This window comes from Pseudopipra pipra, chromosome 16, assembly GCF_036250125.1.
Source record: "Pseudopipra pipra isolate bDixPip1 chromosome 16, bDixPip1.hap1, whole genome shotgun sequence".
Taxonomy (NCBI): Eukaryota; Metazoa; Chordata; class Aves; order Passeriformes; family Pipridae; genus Pseudopipra; species Pseudopipra pipra.
Genome location: NC_087564.1, coordinates 1583939 through 1606067, shown reverse-complemented (window position 1 = coordinate 1606067; position 22129 = coordinate 1583939). Strand labels below are relative to the sequence as shown.

Genomic DNA, 22129 nt, shown 5'->3' with positions numbered 1-22129 from the left:
CTTTCCTTCGCTGGTGGCCTCCCAATGGTGCTGCTCGCTGATGATTGACACACAGCACAGCCAATAGTGTGGGGCTCCCCTCAGACACCGCCCCTCCTTCCTCCTCCGGTTGTGAGTGACGGGGCGCTCAGCTAATGGCAGAGGGGTGCGGCGCGGCCGCAGCCAATGGGCGTCGGGGGGGCGGTGCCGGGAGGGGATTGTTTATGTCCCGAGAGGAGAAAGTGGGTCAGAGCGGCGCCGGGACCGGCCGGGAGGGTGAGCCGGGATCGGGATTGGGATCAAGGATTGGCGACTGGGGATCGGGGTCGGGAATGCGGCTGGGATCGAGGGTCGAGGTCGAGGATCGGGGCGGGGGGGAGCCGAGGGCCGGGGTTGGGCCCAGGCCAGGCCGGGGCTGTGCGGCCCGAGCGCGGTGGCCTGGCCTGGCTCGGCCCGGCCGCGCCTCAGGTGCCGGCACAGTCCGGGCTACGGTGCCGCCCCCAGCGGAGCGGCTGCCCCGCGGTCAGGGGGCCGGGCCGGGCGTGGGGAAGCGCTGGGCGGGGAGCGGGCGCCGTGCGGTCCCGGTCCCGGCCCACGGAGAGGCCTCGGCGGGCCCGGGGCCCCTCAGGGGTGAGGGGTGTTTTGTATTGGCGCTGTTACGGCAGCAGGCCCAGGGCAGTACCCGTCCCTGTGCTGGCACTGCTGCGGCACCTCCAGCCCTGGGGACAGTGCTGGGCCCCTCATAACAAGAAAGCCATGGAGGGGCTGGAGCGTGTCCAGAGAGGGAAACGGAGCTGGGGAAGGGGCTGGAGCAGCAGGAGCGGCTGAGGGAGCTGGGGGGGGTTAGCCTGGAAAAAAGGAGGCTCAGGGGGGACCTTCTGGCTCTGCAACTCCCTGACAGGAGGGGGGAGCTGGGGGAAGGGTCGGGCTCTGCTTGCAGGGAACAAGGGACAGGAGGAGAGGGAACAGCCTCAAGCTATGTCAGAGGAGGTTTAGATGAATATTGGGAAAATTTCTTCCCTGAAAGAGTGGTCAGGCCCTGTCAGGGAGCCCCAACCTTAGCAAGGGGCTGGGGGAGCAGAGCGTGCTGTTGGGCTGTCGTGGGTGCTGTTCAGAGCTGGAGAGAGTTTCTGGTGTGGTTGTAGGTTCTTCCCCCATGGCTGTGCTTGGCAGGGGTGTAAGCCCTCTGATTTTGGCAGGTGGGATGCCCAGGGCCCTTCAGAGCATCCAAGGGCACCTGCACAACTGGCCATGGCTCGGCCTGTCCTGCTTTTCCAGGAGCTGTTGGCCCAAGTCAGGACTGAGGCGCAGGAAGAGCAGGGACAGGAGCTTTATGGCAGCCCTGGCTCAGGGCTGACCCACTGCAGGTCCACAGGATCCGCAGCCCCAGGGGCTGAGCCGAGGGAGCAGGTTCAGGGGATGGATGGGGGGTTACACCCCTGGGTGCCTCTTGGTGCGGAGTTGATCCCTGCAAAGATAAACTTCAGGGAAATGAGATTGGAAGCTGAGGTTTCCCTGTCACATCCACAGCAGTGCTCCTGTGAGCTGTCAGGATGTGCACAGGGAAAGGGCCTTTGGAAATCAGATCAGCATCTTCCCTTCTGTCTGTTCCCTTGAGGCAAGTCTGGACAGGTCTGTGACAAGGCTGGGTTCCCTCCAGTGAGAAGGAAAGTGGTTTCTCCCCTGCCCAAAACGCTGAGAGCAGAGTGTTCCCTCCCCAGCTGCAGGCAGACAAACACTTCCCGCAGACAGACCCACACGGGGGCTGTGGGGGGCCGGGGCAGTGCAGGGGCACAGAGCCAGGAGGCTCACGGGCTGTGTCATGGAGCAGCCTGCTCTGATGGAAGGTGTCCCTGCCCATGGCAGGGGGTGGAACGAGATGAGCTTTACGGTCCCTCCAACCCAACCCCTTCTGTGGTTCTGACATCCCTGAGGCTCCCCAGGAGAGGGGGAGCTGGATCCGTGGGTGCCGGATCCACGCCCTGCAGAGGGGCAGCTGCTGCCACTGCCGGCTCTCTCTCGGGAGCATTTGAACACTCGGGGGAGGGGGAAGTTGACCCTGCCCAGAGCAGCAGGCTGAGGTTTGCAGAGGCTCTTGATGGGGCCGGAGCCTCCTTTGGATCAGCTGAGGCCGTGCAGATGTGGCTGGTGACTGGGGGTGGCACAGGCTGGGGGTGGCCGTGGGACTGGCAGCCCTGTGTGACCCTGTCCTCTCCCCAGCCTACCTGTCTGGCAGCACCATGGCACGGCGCCCGCGCAGCAGCCGCGCCTGGCACTTCGTCCTGAGCGGGGTGCGGCGAGAGGCCGACGGCAGGGCCGGCACACGCGGCTGGGGGTACGACTCCGACGGGCAGGTAGGAGGGCTGGGGCTCGGGGGGAGGGCTCTTCTGCCTGACACAGGCAAGGTCTCTGCCTGACACTGGCTCAGGGTCTCTGTAACTGAGCAGCAGAACTGGCCCAAAGCACGAGAGGTTTAGGAATATTCAATGTGACTGTCCCGCTCTGCTCACCTGCAATATTGGGGCAGTTTGGGGCACCACAATATAGGAAAGATCTGAAGTCATTAGAGTGTCCAAAGGAGGGCAACGAAGATGGGGAAGGGCCCTGAGGGGAATCCGTGTGAGGACACTGAGGGCACTTGGTGTGTTCAGCTGGAGAAGTGGAGACTGAAGGGAGGCCTCAGTGCAGTTCCAACTACCTGGGCAGGGGCAGAGGAGGGGCAGGGACTGAGCTCTGCTCTGGGGGGACCAGGGACAGCACCCAGGGAATGGCTGGAGCTGTGTCAGGGCAGGGTCAGGTTGGATCTCAGGAAAAGGTTCTTCCCCCAGAGGGTGGTTGGGCACTGACCAGGCTCCCCAGGGCAGTGGGCACAGCCCCAAGGCTGCCAGAGCTCAAGGACTGTTTGGATGATCCTCCGGGGCACAGGGTGTGACTCTTGGGGATGGTCCTGTGCAGGGCCAGGAGTGGACTTGATGATCCCTGTGGTTCCTTCTAACTCAGCACATTCTGTGGCTCTGTGTAAGCTAAATGCTTTTTTAAGCATAGAATGTGTCTGTCATACATAAAGTACATACAATATTCTTAAATATCCTTTTGAAAGTAGAGCTCTACTTCTGTTTGAAGTGGATCAGTTCCCCAGTCCAGCTGGCTGCTCCCTCCTGGGCTGTGTGGGGCTGGGAGGGAGCAGGGCAGCTTCAGCCCGTGAAGTTACAGGCTCAGGTATCTTCAGATTGAAGTTCCCTTACGTTTCCTGCTCTGTAACATGCATATCCAGGTGTGCTGGGGATGGGAACACAGCAGCGAAAGCAGTCAGTGAAACACTGTGAAGAGGGACTTTGATTCATCTCTGCCATCCTTCACTCTTTTCCCTAATTTCTGAGTGTGAGTTGAGTTCCCTGTGCAGAGGTGGGGATACAAGGAGCTGTTCCAGGAGCTTCAGAGCCAGGCTGAAGCCATGAGGCCACTGCCAGAGCACAGTGTCCAAGTCCAGACCCTGTGCTCACAGAAAATGAGCATTTTCTCTGCAGTCAGAGCAGTTTTCAGTTCTTGCAGTCACAGGAACCACTGGATTTCAGTAGTTAGGGAAGTTAGAAGTTAGCAAAGACAGAACTCATGCTCTTGAGTCTCCAAGCCAGAGGAGGAGGGCTGGGCAGGACATGTGTAAGCCTGATTTCAATTCCCTCTGTCTTACACAGCTACAAGAATGTGAGTTTAAAGGATTTTTGTTGTTAAATACCCCTTATGAAGTCTGCCATGGGGGTGAATAAGGAGCAGGTGCACCTGAGCAGTGTGTAAACCCAGAGTAACTTGCTGCTGTATGTAGTGGTAAGAGGCAACACCAAACCTCCCATAACACAGGAGCAAGATGGGGCTGTGGCTCCCACAGTGTCCAGTGCAGGGACACTTTGGTCTCCTGGTACTGGGGAACAGTAAATCAGATTTTTGTGTTCATGGATGAAAGTAAACAAAAGCCCTTTAATGTTGCTGTAGGTTCCCTGTGGGCCCGTCTGCAGCACTGGCCTGAGGAGCTGAACTGGCTCCCCTTTGTTCTGCCCTCCTCTCCCTTTTCCTCCTTGGCTTTTGTGCCTCCCTGGCTCCTCTCAGCCCCCAGGCTCTCCAGGCAGTGCTCAACTGGGTGCTCAGCTGGTCTCCAGCTGTCTGGAACCTGCCACTGAAAGCCAAAGCCTTAGCACAGAGTTTGCTTAAAAACATGTGTCACAGACTTGGGCTGTGACCCTGCTGTGAGAGCTCCTGCCCCTGGAAGGCACAAAGAACATACACATGGTGTAAGTGCTGAGAGGTCCCAGCAGCTCAGCAGACACTATCCATGTCCCAGAGCAGGGTAATTCCATGGGCACAGCCTCCCTGTGATGTGGCACAAGCCTGGGGAGGTCCCCACACCCCCTGAGCACAGCAGAGCAGTGCCAGCCCAGCTCCCTGTGCTGGGGACAGCCAGCAGTGACAGTTCCCTGTTGTCCCACTGACCGTTCCCTGTTCTGCCACTGACCACTCCCTGTTCTGCCACTGACCACTCCCTGTCCTCCCCACTGACCATTCCCTGTTCTCCCACTGACCACTCCCTGTCCTCCCCACTGACCATTCCCTGTTCTCCCACTGACCATTCCCTGTTCTCCCACTGACCATTCCCTGTTCTCCCAGTGACCGTTCCCTGTTCTCCCAGTGACCGTTCCCTGTTCTCCCAGTGACCGTTCCCTGTTCTCCCACTGACCATTCCCTGTCCTCCCCACTGACCATTCCCTGTTCTCCCAGTGACCGTTCCCTGTTCTCCCAGTGACTGTTCCCTGTTCTCCCAGCAGCACAGCGACTCAGACTCGGAGCCGGAGTTCTCCTCCCTGTCTCCCTCCATCCCCAGCGCCATCCCTGTGACAGGAGAGTCCTTCTGCAACTGTGAGAGCCAGAGTGAGGCCCCGTTCTGCTCCAGCCTGCACGCCCTGCACCGTGTCCGCGACTGCCGCTGCGGGGAGGAGGACGAGTGTAAGGGCTGCCTGTGCCCTCTGTGCTCCCTCGGGGGGCAGGGGCTGCACCCCAGCGTGGCTCCTGTCCCTGTCCCACAGTGCTGCTCCTTTGTTTACATCCCCAGGCCATGGAGGAGGATTACAGCCTGTGCCTGATGTCGTGTTCCCAGGGCTCAGAGCTGAACCTGTTAAAGGCGTCAGAGTTTCACCTCTGGGGACCTGATTTCCGATCCGGCTTAGGCCACCAGTGAAACAGGCCCCGGTGCTTAGGGCTCTCCTGATCCCTGGAATGCTGGCAGGACGCCTGGCACGGCGTGCTTGGAGCACAGGGTGGACTTGGGCTGGCTGAGAGAGCCATGGCATGGCAGAGCCACCCCCTGTGCCCACGGGGAGTGAAGGGAGAAGGGCGGCTCTGCTGGGTCTGCTGAGCCAGAATGGGGACTGGAGGATGCTGACGTTTTGGGAGCACTGAACCATCCCTGGTGGGACACTGTTCAGGCCTCAAACAAGTCACAGCTTAAGATTTACCCTCTTAAACAATAAAAAAATTACAAATGAAAACCCCAAAAAGCCTTCAAAACAATGTCCTACTGTGCTTTGGCTTGGGGATCACTCCCTGAGGATCTTTACCCATCCCTGTGCTCTCTGTGATCCTCAACAGATTTTGACTGGGTGTGGGATGACCTGAACAAGTCGACGGCCACCCTGCTGACGTGTGACAACCGCAAGGTGAACTTCCACATGGAGTACAGCTGCGGCACCGCCGCCATCCGCGGCAACAAGGAGCTGGCGGACGGGCAGCACTTCTGGGAGATCAAGATGACCTCCCCGGTGTATGGCACTGACATGGTACGTGGGGCTGGGGGTGAGGGGCTGGACATGCCCTGGCTGTGTGTGCTGGGACCCAGAAACCCCCCGTGCCCTGGGCTGATGCCACAGCGTGGGCAGCAGGAGAAGAGGGGATTCTGCCCCTCTGCCCCCTCAGGTGAGACCCCCCTGCAGAGCTGCCTCCAGATATGGGGTCCCCAGTACAGGAAAGACACAGACTTGTTGGAGAGAGTCCAGAGGAGCTCATGGAGATGCTCCAAGGGCTGCAGCCCCTCTCCTCTGGAGCCAGGCTGGGAGACCTGGGGGGTTCACCTGGAGAAGAGAAGGCTCCAAGGAGACCTGAGAGCCCCTTCCAGGGCCTAAAGGGGCTCCGGGAGAGCTGGAGAGGGACTTGGGACAAGGGCCTGGAGGGACAGGCCAAGGGGGAATGGCTTCCCACTGCCAGAGGGCAGGGTTAGATGGGATATTGGGGAGAAAATGTTTTCTGTGAGGGTGGTGAGGCCCTGGCACAGGTTGCCCAGAGAAGCTGTGGCTGCCCCATCCCTGGAAGTGTCCAAGGTCAGGTTGGACAGGGTTTGGAGCAACCTGGGCTGGTGGAAGGTGTCCCTGCCCATGGCAGGGCTTTAAGATGGGCTTTAAGGTCCCTTCCAACTCAAACCAGTCTGGGATTCTGTGAACAGGACCTTGACCTTCTCCAGGTTCCGTTGGGCCTCCTCACTTAGGAAGGGAAATGGGAGCTGGGAGCCTTTAGCTCCATCTTGAAACCTGTGACTTGGCTTCACCGAACCCTCTGGGTGTTTTGGGCTGAACCAAGAAGAGGAGGGGAGAGCCAGAAGTGGGGTCTTGATTGTATTTTGTTCCTTGAAAAGACATTAAGCCTGCATTCTTCTTCCTGGCCTTGCTCCCAGATGGTGGGAATTGGGACGTCGGATGTGAATCTGGACAAGTACCGCCACACATTCTGCAGCCTTCTGGGCAAGGATGAGGACAGCTGGGGACTGTCCTACACAGGTAACATGGACAGGCAGCAGTGGCACAAGAGGTTCCTCAGGAGGTCAAGGCCAAAGAGGCAGCAGAGATGTGAGTCCCTTTGTTAAGGGCACCCAGAGTGGCTCCTGGTAGCTCTTGGAACATCAGTCCTGGTCATGTTTTGCAGAGCCCTTAGACCCGGTGTGGGACCCTCCAGGGCACCTGGGTGCCACTGTCCCATCACCAGTTTGGGGTTGTGCTCTGGAGTTACAAAACCTCAACTTTCCCCTTTCCATTGGCCACCCTGGGATGGGATGGATGTTTCAGACTGTGAGTGAGGCTGTACCAGCAGGAACTCAGAGCATTGGAGCTGGGGGGAATTCACGGAGCACAGGTTTTCCACAGAATGCCATTCTTTTTGTGTGTTTTAAGGTCTGCTGCATCACAAGGGAGACAAAACAAACTTCTCTTCGAGGTTTGGCCAGGGCTCCATCATTGGGGTGCATTTGGACACGTGGCACGGGACGCTCACGTTCTTCAAGAACCGCAAGTGCATCGGTAAGAGCAGCGGCTCAGGCAGGGGGGTGGACTGGGGGAACTCCAAGTCTGTCTGCAGCAGAAAACACTGGCAAAGCAGAAGACTGAGATGTGAAGTGAGTGGGAGGAAGGTCACATTTGCTGTTTAATAGGTCGGGATTTTGGAAGGCTTTTTCCAATGGGTTCAGGGTAGGTGGGAGGAGCGAGATGCCCTTGTCTAAACTCACGGGTGCTGTGCCCTGGCAGGGGTTGCAGCCACGAAGCTGCAGAACAAGAAGTTTTACCCCATGGTTTGCTCGACGGCGGCCAAGAGCAGCATGAAGGTGATCCGGTCCTGTGCCAGCTGCACGTCCCTGCAGTACCTGTGCTGCTTCCGCCTGCGCCAGCTCCTGCCCGACTACGTGGACACGCTGGACGTGCTGCCCCTGCCCCCGGGACTCAAGCAGGTGCTGCACAACAAACTGGGGTGGGTCCTGAGCATGAACTATAGCACGTCGAAGCCTTCATCCTCCTCCTCCTCAGGGAGTGACTCGGACAGCTCCTGCTCGGATGCTGAGGCCTGTCAGAGGAAGAGGTGCAGGAGGACATAATGTCTCTGGGGGTGGGGGTTTGTTCCCCCTCTGGGCCTGATGTACCTCTTCCTTCATGGGGACATCCATTGCTACTTGTTGGCAAAGATTTCCCTTATGCTGTGGAAATCTTTGGCCTCGACATCCATCACAGGCATTGAGAAGAGCTCTTGGCTCCAAGAGGTGCCAGCTCTGACACAGGAAAACAACGGTCAAATATCTGAGCTTCATCTCCTGACGTGCTATCGAAGCCAGCACCTCTTCCTGAAGGATCCTTCTTCTCCCTGTTGGCACAGAGAGGATTTAACAAGTTGGACTCGATGACAGGAGTTGGACTCGATGATCCTTGTGGCTCCCTTCCAGCTCAGGATATTCTGTGATGATTAAGGCAGACTCACAGTTTTAAAGCGTACTGGATTCCAGTCAAGTAACGGCCCTGACTTGTCAAGGCCAGCCCTCTCCTCCTCCCTGTGTGTAGTTTGGTGTCTGCCATGAACTCGTCCCTCTCTGGGCCCGATGGAGCAGCCCCAGTGCAGGGAAAGGGTCCCAGAGGCGCCGCTGTGTGAGCGGGGATGGGGCTGGGCTGGGGGTTCCTCCAGCCCCTGTGACTTTAATTGCTTTGCATGTTGGTTCCTGCTGCTTCTCCTCTGTCCAAGACTCTGTTAAACTGTAACAATAAAAGTAGAAACTGTCTGTGGATCCTCTCAGGGCTCTTGAAGGCAGGAGCCTGCAGGTGCTTGGCAAAAATAGCCAGGCCAGCCCAGCCAACAGCTGGAGGCAGCAGTTGTGTCAGAGCTGGAGGAGGTGAAGGCAGTGATCCCCTTGTCTCTGCCCTGTGCAGGGCTCCAGTGCTCCCCCCTGAACCAGCAGCATGGCTGGGATGATCCCCAGTGGAGCCCGTGGCTGAGCAGTGGAAGGGAGGCTGCAGGGTTTATAGTGCCAGGACACGCTGGGACAGACCCCCCAAATCCTCATCCCAGAGCCTGGGACTCAGAGCAGCCCCTGCCCAGCCTTCTTGGTCGTGCTGAGGGAAATGCTGGATTAGGGCCTGGACAAGTGAGTAGTTCTGTAGTGGTGCCACTGCCAGACAACAGGCTCTGTGCTCCTTCAGGAATGGTGCCAGTGCCCGGCCAGTCCCTGTGGGGGACTTTTCCCTGGGGGGCTTTTCCCCAGCCTGTGAGCCCTCCTCTGGTGGGCAGCACCTTTGCTTAGGATTCAGAGCTGAGCTGGTGCTGTCAGCCTTGCAAAGGGAAAGTGGGACAGGACTGAAATATGGATGGGAAATGGCTTTAACCATTTCTCTCCATGGGTTTCCTCCCAGCAAGTTCCAGCCACTGCCTTTTCCTCTGCTCCCATTACAGACACCCATAGGGTCAGGTACCCTATGGTACCATGTGCACTTATTCCCCATTGAGCCTCCCACTTCCATGCCCTTCCTTCCCACATCCTAAGTCCTGAAGTGCAGACAGCTCTCCCTTCTGTGGGAACACACTTTGAATGAGAAGCTGACTCCAGCAGGTCAGGCTCTGCCGATCCCTGTGGATCGGTGCTCCAGCCAAGCCACACTGCTGGGCTGCTCTTCCCCAGGACCCACTTCAAGCATCAGCAGATGGAGGCAGAGGAGTCCCTGGCAAGGAGGAACCTGGTTTGGAGGGGCTTTCCCATTTCTGTGGGTCCAGCTGCCACTGCTCTGAGCCAGCAAGGCTTTGGGAGGAAGTTCAGGGGTTCTGTGTCGCTGGGGAAGCCCCAGTGAGCAATCCCAAACCTCAGCAGGCACTGGGGGGCCCTGACCCCCACTGTCCTGGCTGCAACTATTTCTGAATAAAAAACAGTGTTTGCTTTGGGGAAAGAGAATCCCATCCTAACCCAGCACTTCCCATGGAGTTTTCTGGACCTTATCTGGCATTTCCTTTTGTTGGGAATTCAGATATCAAACTCCCCTCCCCTGCCCTGAGCTCTATCACCCCAAGGATGGGGTTTCTCTGGCCAGGTGGTTCTGACAGTTGGTGAATGTTTCCCAAAGTAACTCAAACAGGACCCACCTGCCCACGGCAGCCACAAGCAGGACCTACAGTAACAGGTCCAATCCCCACAAAGAGCCAGAGCAGGACATGAAAAGTCAAGACATGTTGCCAAAAACACAAGGCTTGTTGAACAACTCACCTGTGGCTGTGAGACAAACCCACATCCAGCCCCTGTTCCAACCGTTCCTCAGCTCTCATAGGAGACCCAGTTTTTAGCCAGCAGAATAGAAAGCTGGGGCAGCTGAAAGAGGAAATGAGAGCCAAGAGGGTGAAGAAAACATCTGTAACAAGGCATTTATTGATGTGCAAGTCTCTGTTCTGAAAGAGAATCAGCTGCTTCCCCTGGCTGGGCTCCCAGCTGCAGCTCAGGCACTGCTGAGCATGGGCAGGTAAAACAAGGAGTGACCAACACAGCCCACAGTCCCCTGTGGGGTCCAGGACAAGGTTGGGTTGGTGGATGCCAGCAGGAGGTAGATGTGGTAGCATAAGTCTGGTCTTTCCACTGGTGCCCCATGTCACAGGGATGTCACTCAGCAGAAGTTTTTCACCTTCTGTGCTGCATTCTCCACAGGCCTTTGAGCATACAAGAGAAGGAAGCAGCACAAATGTTCTAGGAGACCTTCCCTGCAGGGCTCAATCCCACAGCTACAGCGAGGATCCATGACTCAGCCTTCATCCAAACATACCAGAATGGGGGATAAAGCTCGGAAGAAACAAGCTCTGTCAATTGGAAAAGACCTCACACACACTCAGTTCTGTGCTACCCCTCCAGAGAGAGCTGGAAAGCCACTTCACAGACTCCCAGAATGGTTTGGGTGGGAGGGACCTTAAAGCTCATCTTGTTCCACCCCCTGCCATGGGCAGGGACACCTTCCACTAGCCCAGGTTGCTCCAAGCCCCGTCCAACCTGGCCTTGGACACTTCCAGGGATGGGGCAGCCACAGCTTCTCTGGGCAACTGTGCCAGGGCCTCACCACCCTCCCAGGGAGGAATTTCTTCCCAATGTTCCATCTATCCCTGCCCTCTGGCACTGGGAAGGCATTAAACCCATCTTCTTCTGAAGAGGCTGTGCTTGGGACAGAGATCAAAGCTCCAGGGGGAGGAAAAGGAGAGTATTTGATGACATGAGACAAAAAAAACCCAACCTGTCACAGTTACTCATCTAATGGATGATTAATGTTCACAAAAACAAGCACTGATAAAAACATCTTTTCCCCCATTGGCTGAGCTGCCAGAAGGGTCAGATGGCATCCCAGCCTAACCCTGCTCCCCACACACCTCACTGTGCCACTCTAACTCATGAACCTGCAGAAAGCTGAAGGGGGTGGGGAGAGGGAGAACTCAGGGAGCTAAATCAGCTCCCTGAAGGATCAGACAGCAGAAGAGCAAAGCAAGTGTGGGGTACACAGCCAAGAGAGCTTGGGTGTGCTGTGGAAATGCCACACAGTAGGGGTGACACATTCTCTGCCTGAGGGGGATGGAGCAGCAGCCACCTGAGACACCACCCAGCTGATATCAAACAGACTGTGTTGGACGAGGCAGTGGATACACCCAACCCTCCCTGGCTGGGGTGGGCAACCAAAGGTATCAACAGGGGAACATGCAAAGATGCTTCTACCGGGTCCTGAGAGGTGAGACCAGGGCAGGGAGAGGCCTGGGAGGGCCAACAGGGGGTGAGCAGCTACTGTTGAAACGAGGCTCTGCTTTAATCACATCCAGAGACAAGCCTTGCCTCTGGAGAACTTATTCCACCCTCAGGGCTTATTTGCTCCATCAACAAAGACCTTGAAGTGAGGAAGGCCATGACAGCCCCCTCTGCCTTTGTCCTCCAAGCTTTAACACACGGGTTTGAGGGCTCACCTGTAACAGGGGCTTGGGAAGGGATTGCTTCCATTGGAGCTGCTGCAGGGCTGGCTCTGTCCAACTGCTGGAATCGTCTCTTCCACACTTGCCAGAGTCCTGTGCTGTCCTTCTCCACCTGCATCCCCTGGCCCAGGCCCTGGAAAGGCTGAAAGGAAAATCCTGCAACTCCAGCTGGAGCGAGGCCTGAAGCTGGTGTGTTCACAGAGCACAGCCCAGCAGACCCTGCAGCCTTCCCTGGCATTAAGCTGTGGGCTTCTAAAATCTCTTTCTGCCAAAGCCTAACACTTTTTCCCCTTCAGTTTTCTTTCCTTCCCCAGAAATCTCCAGAACACTGAGGTGAAAAGATCTTCCTAAGGCTTTTTTCCCTCCTTTCCTAGTGCTGAGCCACCACTGAGCATTCACCATGAGAGCAGATTTTCATCAGCAGAGACTCAAAATGATCTTGAGACGCATGTGGGCTGGGCCCTTCCACTGATGGAAGTTCCTGTAACTTCCACTGAGGCTTCCCAAAGCTCTGGGCTTGGGATGTGATGAGTCCAGCATGACTCAGTACAGGTGTTTTCTTACTGCCTTTGTCAGGCCAAATTCCTGCCTGTGTCTAGGGACAGAAATTCAGTGTCACCCCATGGCTGCAGCACCTGGAGAAGTGACAGGAGAAGCAAGAGGTGAGACACATAACACACCAAGCAAGAGGCCAAGGACAGGCTCAGGTGAGCCAGGACAGCCCGAGGCCCTCACCCTCCTCACCCCTGGGCCAGCAGCACTGGTGTCAGCCCTGGCCACCACAGGCACCTGGGGAGAGCAGCAGGGCAGTGCTGGAGTCACCAGCCCTGGGAGTGCTCAAAAAACGAGTGGATGTGGCACTTGGGGACATGTTTAGTGGACAGGGTGATCGTCAAAGGTTGGACTTGATGATCTCGGAGGTATTTTCCAACCTTAATGATTCTCTGAATGAGCACAGGGGCGGGACACAGCCCTGGGCGGGCCGGGCTGCCCGGCGGGAGGGGGCTGGGCTGCCCGCAGCAGCAGCAGCTCTATTTGCTCAGCCGCAGCAAAGCCGCTCATCCTTCTTAGCTCCCCGTAAGCCACAAGTCTAACCCCTTTTAGATCACACTCCGGCAGGGCAGGAATTTAGTGCAAGGGATATCAAGCCGGGGTTTAGGTGGTGTTTGACCTAGTTTATGAGTGCTGTGACATCACAAGGAGCAGTGCTGGGGGCACCAAGGGACACAGAGTCTGCAAGGCAGAGACCTGAGCAAGAACTGAGAAGCCCTTTCACAGCTGGGCAGTGGGTGCTGGGCTGGGGGAGGGCAGGCTGGGGCTGAGCCCCCCTGAACAGGGACTTAAGAACAGGGGGCTCCAAATGGTGCCTCGAGTTTGAAGTCCCTCAATCCCATTGCCAGCCAAGGTGAAGGAGGATGCAAGTGGGTGCAACCTGATCCAAGCCATGGCAGGGGGTGGGGTGAGATGCTCTTTAGGTCCCTTCCAACCAAACCCTTCTGTGAAATATTCCAGGCAGGACAGACCAAGCTACTGTAGCTGCATCTATGCAGGGGATTTGGGATGTGATCACACCATCAACACAGAGGAGATTCTTCTGCTGTGCATGTTCCAGGACAGGAAGGACCCAGGCACTGGGAACAGCACAACAATGACACATTCAGGGGACAAGAAAAGGGCTCCAGGCCCTGAACATCTCAGAGGGCACTGAACAGCAGCCCTGCTGCCCTCCTGGCTCACCTTTGTCCCCAGAGCATCAGCACTGATCTCCTCACTGGCACTGCCTTTTCCAGCCTGTCATTGTCTAGTCTTGGACTGGGGGACGGATGGACTAAGAGTTTCTCAGGGAAGAAGCACAGGCTTCAATAAAACATTGTAGGGACTGCACAGAAGTGAAAACTAACCCAAATCTCTGCTCCAAAATGCAAGTGTTTCCCGGGCTGTGTACTCAATGTTTCTTTCAAACAAATCTTTTATGGACTCTCTCAGAATGGAAAAGCCAAATGCAAGGAAGGGCCTGGCCAGTTCCCTCTGGGGCAGCAGCACCTGTCCCAGGGTTAGATGTGCCTGGACACCTCCTGCTGTACTCAGAGACAGCTTCCCCCTGCAGGTCCTCTCCTTTCCAACTGCTCTTCTGTGTCACAGTTCTGTTTCAGGAGGGAGCAATGGCAGCTTTGAATGAATCCTCTTGTCTGTCCCACGTTCACTTGGCCAACTGACTCTGCTGTAGAGCACTTTGTGTAGGTCTGGCTCTGAGACCTGGGTCACCTCAGTCAGGGACAAGGTGCTTAAGGAAATCTGGCTTTACCAACACCTCCTTATCCCACAGAAGATGAAATAATTTCCAACAGGATCAGGGGTCCAGCAGGAAAGCAGACAGCAGGTCTGCACCTGTGCAGGGCCCAAGCTGTAAGAGGCACCCACACTCCAGGCTATGTCAACGCTATGCTGGTGAAAGACTGGCTGAACTGAAAGGTAAAAATCCTCCCCAAACAAGCAAAAGGTTGCAAAAAGAGCCTGAGAAGAAAGGCAGTGATAACTGCAGAAGTTGCTAAGTACAGTGAAAGGACACAAAAGGCCTTTGTCTGCACTGCAGAGAGGTAGGTGACCACATTATCTGCACCTACATGATCTGGAGTCTCTTATATAACCACAGTATCTGCAATGTTTTATCCAGCAAGAGCAAAAATAGAGTTGTGCCTCTGCCTGGAATTCCTGCAGAGGGGGCAGGCACAGGAACAGCCCCCTCAGCCTCCCCTGCCATGGAACCAAACTGAACTGGGAGGTTACTGGGGACCAGAAGGGACCAGCTGCCCTTCCAGGTTCCCAGGGAGGGCTTTAGGAAGCAATCACTGGGCTTCCCAAAGGAGGCAGCAAATCTGTCCACCCTTCTCCAGATGTGCAGCTGTTGCCTGTGGCAGCATTCCATGCACACCTCTGGGCTGGGAATGCTGAGAACCCAAGTGAGACCTCTGTATGAAGGACTTGTGGTCTCATTCTTGATTACTGCAGGTTCCTGAGCTCAGCCTAAAGGCACACCTGCCTAAAATTGTGCCTAATAATACTTTGGAATAATCTGTGTGGGAATCAGGCCCAGCTCCACTCCCCAAACTAATTGGTCACCAGTAATCAGTGTTTCTGGGGTTCCTAAGCCTGGCCTAGAGAGGGAACTCAAAGCTTTCTCCCCACAGCACATCATTGCCAAAGAGGATGAGAAGGACTCACCAGAGTGGACAGTGTTTGGCATGTTTGTCCTCCAGGTTTTGCTGCAGGGAACTGCCTGACGCTCAAAAGAATATTTACAGTCCAAGGAAATTAAAACCTTCACCCAAATGTCTGAGCTGGGATCTTTAAAGACATCTGTGGAGAAGGACAGAACAATCCTGGTGTGAGAAAAAGAGGTATTTCATCAGCATTAATAAACCAGAAAAATAAACCAAGGGTGAAATGAGGGATTCTGCCAGCCTGGGGAGTCTGGCTGCCTCCAGGGCACGTGTGTTGGCTGGGCTGTGAACTGAGTTAGTGACAGCTCTGCAGGCACCTTGAAAACTGTCCTGGAATAAATCTTATTAAATGTACAGAAACATCATTATCTGTGAAATAGCTGTGAAAGAAGCCAGAGACTGGGCACCAGGCTGAAGGAGGAGCTGGGCAGTGGGGTTTCACCAGCCCTGACACACCTCCCTTCATGCTCACTTCAGCTCCATTCCCACCATCCCTGTGCTGGCCTGGACACACATGGATGTCACCAGGACCCCACGGAAAACATGCTCTTCATTAGTGGCTCTGTGAGTAGCTAATGAAGGTTGACACCATCCACTGAGCACCTTCCTCACAGCAATCTGAACCTTTGCAAAGCATGGGGGGGCTCCAGGTGGGATTTGTTTGAGATTTTCCAACAAAATAGCCCAGCTGTCTCGAAAACACGAGGGAGGGCTGACGACGTGCTGCTTGTCCACCTGAAAAACATCAACGCCTTGTTTTAGGAGGGCGCGTTGGCAGCGGGACTGTTCGGCCCAGGCCCTGGCAGGATGGATCTCGGAGTGCCGAGGTTCGGGTGAAAGGCAGAGCGCTCCTCCGCGCTCCTTGCGCTCCCTCTGCCGGCACCGAGCTCCCAGAAAGAGCAGGGACAGCCTCTGGAACCGCCCCCACCTCCCGAGCTGTACCCACGGCTCCGCAGCAAATTCCACAACCGAACTGTCCTGGAGCAGACGGGGGCAACCTTCCTGAGGCAAAGCCATGTTATGGATCCCCAGGATACAACCTCTGATTATTTTATGGGTCTAAATGTGGGGGTGCTTGACTCAAACCCGTGCTGGGTGAAGCAGCGGGATCCCGGCAGCCCGGAGAACCAAGAGAATCCAGCCATGACCTGACCAGGGGAGAGCGAACAGACACTGCCTCTGAACACGAGGAGGAGACTGGAAGCGGGTTTGGAAGCAGATCCAGCCTCCGTGAGGCATCTGGAGAAGGTATTTCAGGTGCTGGTATTTCCAGAAGCTGATCCCGGAGCTGAACGAAGAGGTGAGTTCCTGACAGGAGGTAATGGAGCCTTGGACTGGGGGTTTTCGTGTGTCTTCATAACGACCCCTGAGCACAAGAGCACACTGACAGCTGGGATCTTGCACCCAAAGCTAAACCAGCACCACGAGCTCCCCGAGCCCTGCGGGGCCGCAGCTCTGCCCTCCTGCTCCTGCCGCACGGGCTCAGGGCTCCTCCCCAGGGCTGCCGGCCTGGCCTGGCCGAAATGGAGGGGCTGGGCCCCCGTGGTGCTCAGGGAGCGCAGATGTTGCCCCATAACTGCAACCACGACTGGTCAGCAGCCACGACAGCAACGACAGAGACGGAGAAGGCAAAACAGCCCCATAAACAGCCGGGGGGCTGCGCGGCCCCCGGGCCAGCGGCGCAGGGGAGCTCAGAGGCGGCAGCCAGGAGGGCCCGGGTGGGACACCTCGCACAGGTACAGCCGGGTCCCCCGGTCCCCGCGGCCTCCATCGGCCGCTCCGGTTCCCCGGGACCCCCCGGGTTCCCCCGGCCCCGCGGGGCTCGGGCGGCCCAGGCCCCGCCCGTTGCCATGGGAACGGCCCGTGCCCGGTGTGCCCGTGTCTCGGCCCCGCCGCTCCGCGTCCCCGGCGCGATGGTTCCGCGGGGGGCGGCGGCGGCGCGAGGGGAGCGCGGCCCCTTTAAGAGCGGCGCCGCCATGATCTGCCTGGTGCTGGGGCTCTTCGCCGGCCTCTTCCACAGCGGTGCGGGACGGGCGGCACCGGGACCCCCCGACCCTGTGCCCCCGTCGGCTGGGACCCTCCCCGACCCCGCGGGCCCGGGGTCCCCTCTGCCCGCTTGCCTGAGGGCCCGGGACCTTCCTTGTCCTCTGCCCCCGCGCCTCAGGGACTAGGACCCCCACCCCTGCCTCTGTGCCCCCGCACCCGCGGGCCAGGGGCCCCCTGCCCATGTCCTTCAGCATCCGAAATCCCGGGGTCCGCCCTGTGCCCCTTTGTCCCTGGGACCCCCCTCCTGACCCTGTGCCCCCCGCGCCCGAGGACCCTTTCCTTTTCCTCCCGGGGTCCTGGGACACTCCCTGCCCTTGTGCCCCCGCACCTGAGCCCCTTGACCTCCCCTTGTCCCCGTGCCCGGGGCCTGGCTCCCCCTGCCCGCCTGCCCCAGCATTGGGATCCTGGGACCTCCCTGTGCCCCCTTGGCTGCAGGCCCGGGGGTCTCCTTCTCCCCCTCACCGCTGTGCCCTGTCCCCGCAGCCCTCGGCGGGGTCAATGAACGCACCTTCGTGGCCATCAAACCCGACGGGGTCCAGCGGCACCTGGTGGGGGAGATCATCCGGCGCTTCGAGAGGAAGGGGCTGCAGCTTGTGGGGATGAAGCTGTTGCAGGTGAGTGGCCGGGCCTGCCCGGGGGGGTCCCTGGAGCCAAGGAGCCCCCCAGGCCCCGGCTGTAACTACAGGGGTTCTGCTGTCACCCGGCTTGCACAGCACCAGCAGCAAACCCTCCCAGGGCACAGGGGCGTTGGCACCCAGGTGCCTGAACTGCCTCTCGAGGGTGATGCCGGCTATGGGGAGCACAGCTGTCCCTGGCTGTGTCCGTGCTCCAGGGCTGGCACTGAGCTGGCACTTCTCTCTGTGTCAGGCTGCTGCTGGTTCCCTCCTGGAACTGAGCACCTGTGCAGGAGCTGGACTGTAACACACAGAATCCAGGTTTCCCTGCATCCCTCAGGTGGCTAAGCTAAGCTCTGTGCTCTCTGCAGGCCTCAGAGGAGCTGCTGAGGGAGCACTACGTGGCCCTGCGGGACCGGCCCTTCTACGGCCGCCTGGTGAAGTACATGAGCTCCGGGCCAGTGGTGGCCATGGTGAGTCTGGCCGTGTCCTCTGCACCAGGGGACAGGGAGGAAGGACAAGGTTTAAGCAGCACTGCCTGTTGGCATGATGGAAACAAGGTGGCTTCTTTCCTCAGAGGGTCTCTTGCAGCTGTACTGACCTGTAGGGATGTTTTCTGTGGTAAATTAAATTGTAGCATCACTGACTGGTTTGGGTTGGAAGGGACCTTAAAGCCCATCTCGTTCCATCCCCTGCCATGGGCAGGGACACCTTCTACTATCTCAAGTTTCTCCAAGGCCTGTCCAGCCTGGCCTTGAGCACTTCTAGGGATGTGGGGAAATCCACAGACAATTCTGGTTCTTTTCCAAAATCAACTTTTGAAGGCTATTTGGAAACACTCTTTCCTGTCTCTCACCCAGGTGGATCAGAGGGATTCAGAGGACAGATGTGATGTGCTGGGGCACTGTGGGGGCTGACCCTGGTCCTGTTCTCCTGTAGGTGTGGCAGGGCCTGGACGTGGTGAGGACGGTTCGCACGATGATCGGGGAGACGAACCCGGCCGAGTCCAGGCCTGGCACCATCCGAGGGGACTTCTGTGTCGAAGTCAGCAAGTGAGAGCTTTGGCTTCTTCTTCCCTCAGTGTTCCAGGGCATCTTGTCCAGACACTCATGTGCTAGGCCTGCCTGAGCCATGTGAGCCTGCACGCCCGAGCAGAGCTGCTCCCTTCTGTGCTCACAGCAGAGCTGAGCTCTGCCTCCCAGGCTTGGCTTTGGCAAGAGGAGGAGCCTGGGTTTGTGTGCTTCCCTCTTCCTGAGGCCTCTGTTGAAAGCAGATGGGGTTTGCCTGTGTTTTCCTCTGGGAATCAGCTGTGAAGAGGAAGGGAGGAGCCCTCTCAGCCTTTTCCTGGGAGTAGGTGAAGCTTCATGGGTGGTGACCTTGGGTGGCCACAACCTGGCTTGTGGTAGGCACGGCTCACATTGAACCCTGCTGGCTGAGGTTTCTGTTCCTGGGTGTCCAATACCAAACCACCTTTGACAGAAGGGAGGGGGGAAATCTGGAGGCACAGCTGGAATTACTGACATAAAAACAAGCAAACCACTTGCAGCTCCTCCTGGAGCAAACAAATGGCTCCTCATCATAGGAGGAAGGAGTTCTGGGAATGGGCAGCTCCTGCACATCCATGTCCCACACCCTGAGCTGGAAGAAGGGGGGGGTGTGGTAGGAAAGAATATTGTGGGATAGGACTGGCTCCATTGCTTTAATTAAATTGGTCAAGGGGAAATTTTCCAGCATCCTCTTCCACCTTCCTATGCTGAGTGCCAGCTGATCCCTGTCTCCTCCCCCCAGGAATGTGATCCATGGCAGTGACTCAGTGGAGAGTGCCCAGCAGGAGATCTCCCTGTGGTTCCGCCCAGAGGAGCTCACATGCTGGGAGGACACGGCCCAGCACTGGATCTACGAGTGAGGGAAGGACACCTTCCTGAGGGGACACAGGACATTTCCATCCATTGCATGGCTGTGGATCCTGCTATAGGATTCCTGTTCTGCCTGTGGGGTCCTGGGAGCTGGGCTGTGTCTGGAACAATGTGCTTCAGCTCCTGCCAAGAGTAACTGTTTCTTTTTTTCTCTCTGCTCTAGTAAGTAGCATTGTTGCTCCGTTTGCTGCAGTATCTTAAATCCCAAGTAGCTCAAGCTGATTTACTGAAGTACGTCCTGGACTCTGGGCCCGTCCCTGAGTGTTTCCAGCCCTGCCTGGTGCAGGAGAATGTGTGTTCCTTGCTGCTGGGAGAGGTGCTGGTCACGACAAGGTGATGGGATTGATAGAATTTACCTGCATTTCTAGAAGGCTTTTCACCAAAGGCTTTTAAAGAACTAGGCTGCTGTGGGGTGTGGGGGAAAATTCTCCCTTGGGGTAAGAGTGCATTCCAAAACAAGGAATGAAGGATGGAACAATCCCTCTCCCTCGGTGGGAGCTTCATGTGCTGGGGTTGGCACAACCCCACCCGGCTTCCGACACGATCAGTGAGTCCATGGAAAAGTTTCTCCAAAGGCTGTTAAACGCACAGTTTCTCTGGCTCCAGTTCCTGGACTGGGAGCAGGGAAGCAGCTTCTCCAGCCGTGCTCTGGTTCTCTGGGGCTGCACAGCCCTGGCCTGACCCCGCATCCTCAGTCCCACGCTGACCCTGCCTGGGGACTGACACAGGCTGGTGAAGCTGCAGCACTGGGGCAGCCAAGGAATAGAAGGGGGAGAGTGAGGCAGGGAAGGATTTGTGGGTTTGGGGCTCAGGAAGGACTAGGAGGATTATTTAGTCCTCTCTTGTGCACAGTGCAGGCTGTGGAGTACTGGCACTGAGCTCTGGGAGATCCTGAGATCTTCTTTGTCTGATCGTGGAGCTTCCCTGCTGGGAGGGTATCTGGAGACCCAGTTTGTAATGGGCTGGACACCCCCTGTGAGCTCTCAGTGGGCCACCCAGCTCCTCAGAGCTGTGCTGGGTCTGGAGTGTAAGGACAGGGACAGTGACATGGCATCCTGCCATCGAACAGGGACACAGTTAAACCCAGGGAACGAGATCCCCTGGGGCTTTTCTGTGTGTAGGGTTTTACCTGTGCCTTCGGGGCCTGTCCCGCTCTGTCTCTGGCTCCCCAGCTCTGTAGCTGCTGGGGGACGAGGGCAGCTCTCTGGGGGCAGAGAGAACTCACTCCACTCCCACTCTGGGCTAGGGGTCTCCCTCCAGTGGGGCCTCCCTTCCCTTCCCTCTGCTGCCCAGCTGCCTCAGCCTGGCTCCTCCTGCCTTGGCCTTTTCGAGGAGCTTGCTTACAGCTCTAAATACATGATAGATCCCATTTGTTCCTGGAACTCCTCCATTTGGCTGAGCCCAGAGTCTGGCTGCAGGAGACGCTGGCAAAGTAAAGACTGAGGTGTGAAGAGAGCAGGAGGAATATTTCATTTGTTGTTTAAGAGATGTATTGAAAAAAGCTATTGGCTCCAAGAGGTGCCAGTTCTGTGGCCAAATCCCTGAGCATCATCTCTTGCCATTGCCTTTTCCCGAGGGATCCCTCTTCTGTTGGCACAGATGAGATTTAAGGTGCCCTCCCAGTTTCAAAGCACACTGGATTCCAGTCATAAAACAGCCCTGACTCCTCAAGGCACAGTCAAGGCCAGCCCTCTCCTCCTCCCTGTGTGTAGTTTGGTGTCTGCCATGAACTCGTCCCTCTCTGGGCCCGATGGAGCAGCCCCAGTGCAGGGAAAGGGTCCCAGAGGCGCCGCTGTGTGAGTGGGGACAGGGCTGGGCTGGGGGTTCCTCCAGCCCCTGTGACTTTAATTGCTTTGCATGTTGGTTCCTGCTGCTTCTCCTCTGTCCAAGACTCTGTTAAACTGTAACAATAAAAGTAGAAACTGTCTGTGGATCCTCTCAGGGCTCTTGAAGGCAGGAGCCTGCAGGTGCTTGGCAAAAATAGCCAGGCCAGCCCAGCCAACAGCTGGAGGCAGCAGTTGTGTCAGAGCTGGAGGAGGTGAAGGCAGTGACTGGGAGAAATGGTATCAAAAGCTTTACTAAAACCCCAAACCACCACATCTACTGTCTGCCCTCAATGGCTTTGACACAAAGCTGGAGGAAGTGCCCAGGAAGTTCCACCTGGACATGAGGAAGAACTTGTTTGCTGTGCAGTGATCGAGCACTGAACAGCCTGCCCAGGGAGGGGGTGAAGTGCTCCTCACTGGGGATATTCCAGAACCTCCTGGACACAATCCGTGCCATGTGCTGTGGGATGACCCTACTGGAGCAAGGAGTTGGGACCAGATGACCCACTGTGGTCCCTTCCAGCCTGACCCACCCTGGCTGTGACTGATGACTGCCTTGTCTTTCAAGTGTTTTTCAGTAACTCCCTGCATAACCATCTCCATAATTTTACCAGGCACTGAAGGGAGACTGACAGGCCTGGAGGTTCCAGGGTCTTCCTTTTTTCCTGCTTGAAAACGGGGACATTTGTCAGCTTCCAGTCAACAGAGATCTCTCCAGACTCTCTCAAACCACTGCAAAATACCAGAGCAGTCCCACG

At 57.1% G+C, this 22129-nt stretch overlaps 2 protein-coding genes and 1 long non-coding RNA gene across 10 annotated transcripts; 2 read left to right on the top strand and 1 right to left on the bottom strand.

The window, feature by feature from the left end:
* The first annotated feature begins 134 nt into the window (after nucleotides 1-134).
* On the top strand, nucleotides 135-8551 carry SPSB3 (splA/ryanodine receptor domain and SOCS box containing 3). Of its 3 annotated transcripts, none has more exons than XM_064672548.1 (7): nucleotides 176-255; nucleotides 2200-2333; nucleotides 4797-4974; nucleotides 5617-5804; nucleotides 6692-6794; nucleotides 7185-7310; nucleotides 7536-8551. In XM_064672548.1, the coding sequence occupies exons 1-7, from the start codon at nucleotides 204-206 to the stop codon at nucleotides 7877-7879; spliced, it is 1125 nt and encodes a 374-aa protein (XP_064528618.1). In that variant the 5' UTR covers nucleotides 176-203; the 3' UTR covers nucleotides 7880-8551. The 3 variants fall into 3 exon arrangements, with proteins under 3 accessions (XP_064528619.1, XP_064528618.1, XP_064528617.1); XM_064672547.1 differs by having other exon boundaries at nucleotides 4794-4974; XM_064672549.1 differs by lacking the exon at nucleotides 2200-2333 and having other exon boundaries at nucleotides 135-255.
* Nucleotides 6620-16906, bottom strand: LOC135422933 (uncharacterized). 6 transcript variants are annotated; one of them, XR_010434650.1, is made up of 3 exons: nucleotides 14971-16906; nucleotides 11743-12383; nucleotides 6620-10123 (listed from the first exon to the last, which is right to left on the bottom strand). It is a non-coding gene; the product is annotated as an uncharacterized LOC135422933 (long non-coding RNA). The 6 variants fall into 6 exon arrangements; XR_010434649.1 differs by lacking the exon at nucleotides 6620-10123 and adding an exon at nucleotides 10163-10972; XR_010434647.1 differs by lacking the exon at nucleotides 6620-10123 and adding an exon at nucleotides 10163-10455.
* On the top strand, nucleotides 16858-21472 carry NME3 (NME/NM23 nucleoside diphosphate kinase 3). The gene is made up of 5 exons (XM_064672563.1): nucleotides 16858-16991; nucleotides 17499-17629; nucleotides 18001-18102; nucleotides 18569-18681; nucleotides 19418-21472. Exons 1-5 carry the CDS (start codon nucleotides 16883-16885, stop codon nucleotides 19533-19535), a joined length of 573 nt encoding a protein of 190 aa, XP_064528633.1. The 5' UTR covers nucleotides 16858-16882; the 3' UTR covers nucleotides 19536-21472.
* The last annotated feature ends 657 nt before the right edge of the window (nucleotides 21473-22129 follow it).

Excerpts from the sequence above, each read along its gene's own strand:
- SPSB3 (XM_064672547.1), top strand. The coding sequence starts at position 204 with ATGTCCCGAGAGGAGAAAGTGGGTCAGAGCGGCGCCGGGACCGGCCGG. Across the intron at positions 6,795-7,184 it reads CTGGGGACTGTCCTACACAG|GTCTGCTGCATCACAAGGGA; the intron begins GTAACATGGACA and ends GTGTGTTTTAAG. Across the intron at positions 7,311-7,535 it reads CAAGAACCGCAAGTGCATCG|GGGTTGCAGCCACGAAGCTG; the intron begins GTAAGAGCAGCG and ends GTGCCCTGGCAG.
- NME3 (XM_064672563.1), top strand. The coding sequence starts at position 16,883 with ATGGTTCCGCGGGGGGCGGCGGCGGCGCGAGGGGAGCGCGGCCCCTTT. Across the intron at positions 17,630-18,000 it reads TGGGGATGAAGCTGTTGCAG|GCCTCAGAGGAGCTGCTGAG; the intron begins GTGAGTGGCCGG and ends TGCTCTCTGCAG. Across the intron at positions 18,103-18,568 it reads CCGGGCCAGTGGTGGCCATG|GTGTGGCAGGGCCTGGACGT; the intron begins GTGAGTCTGGCC and ends GTTCTCCTGTAG.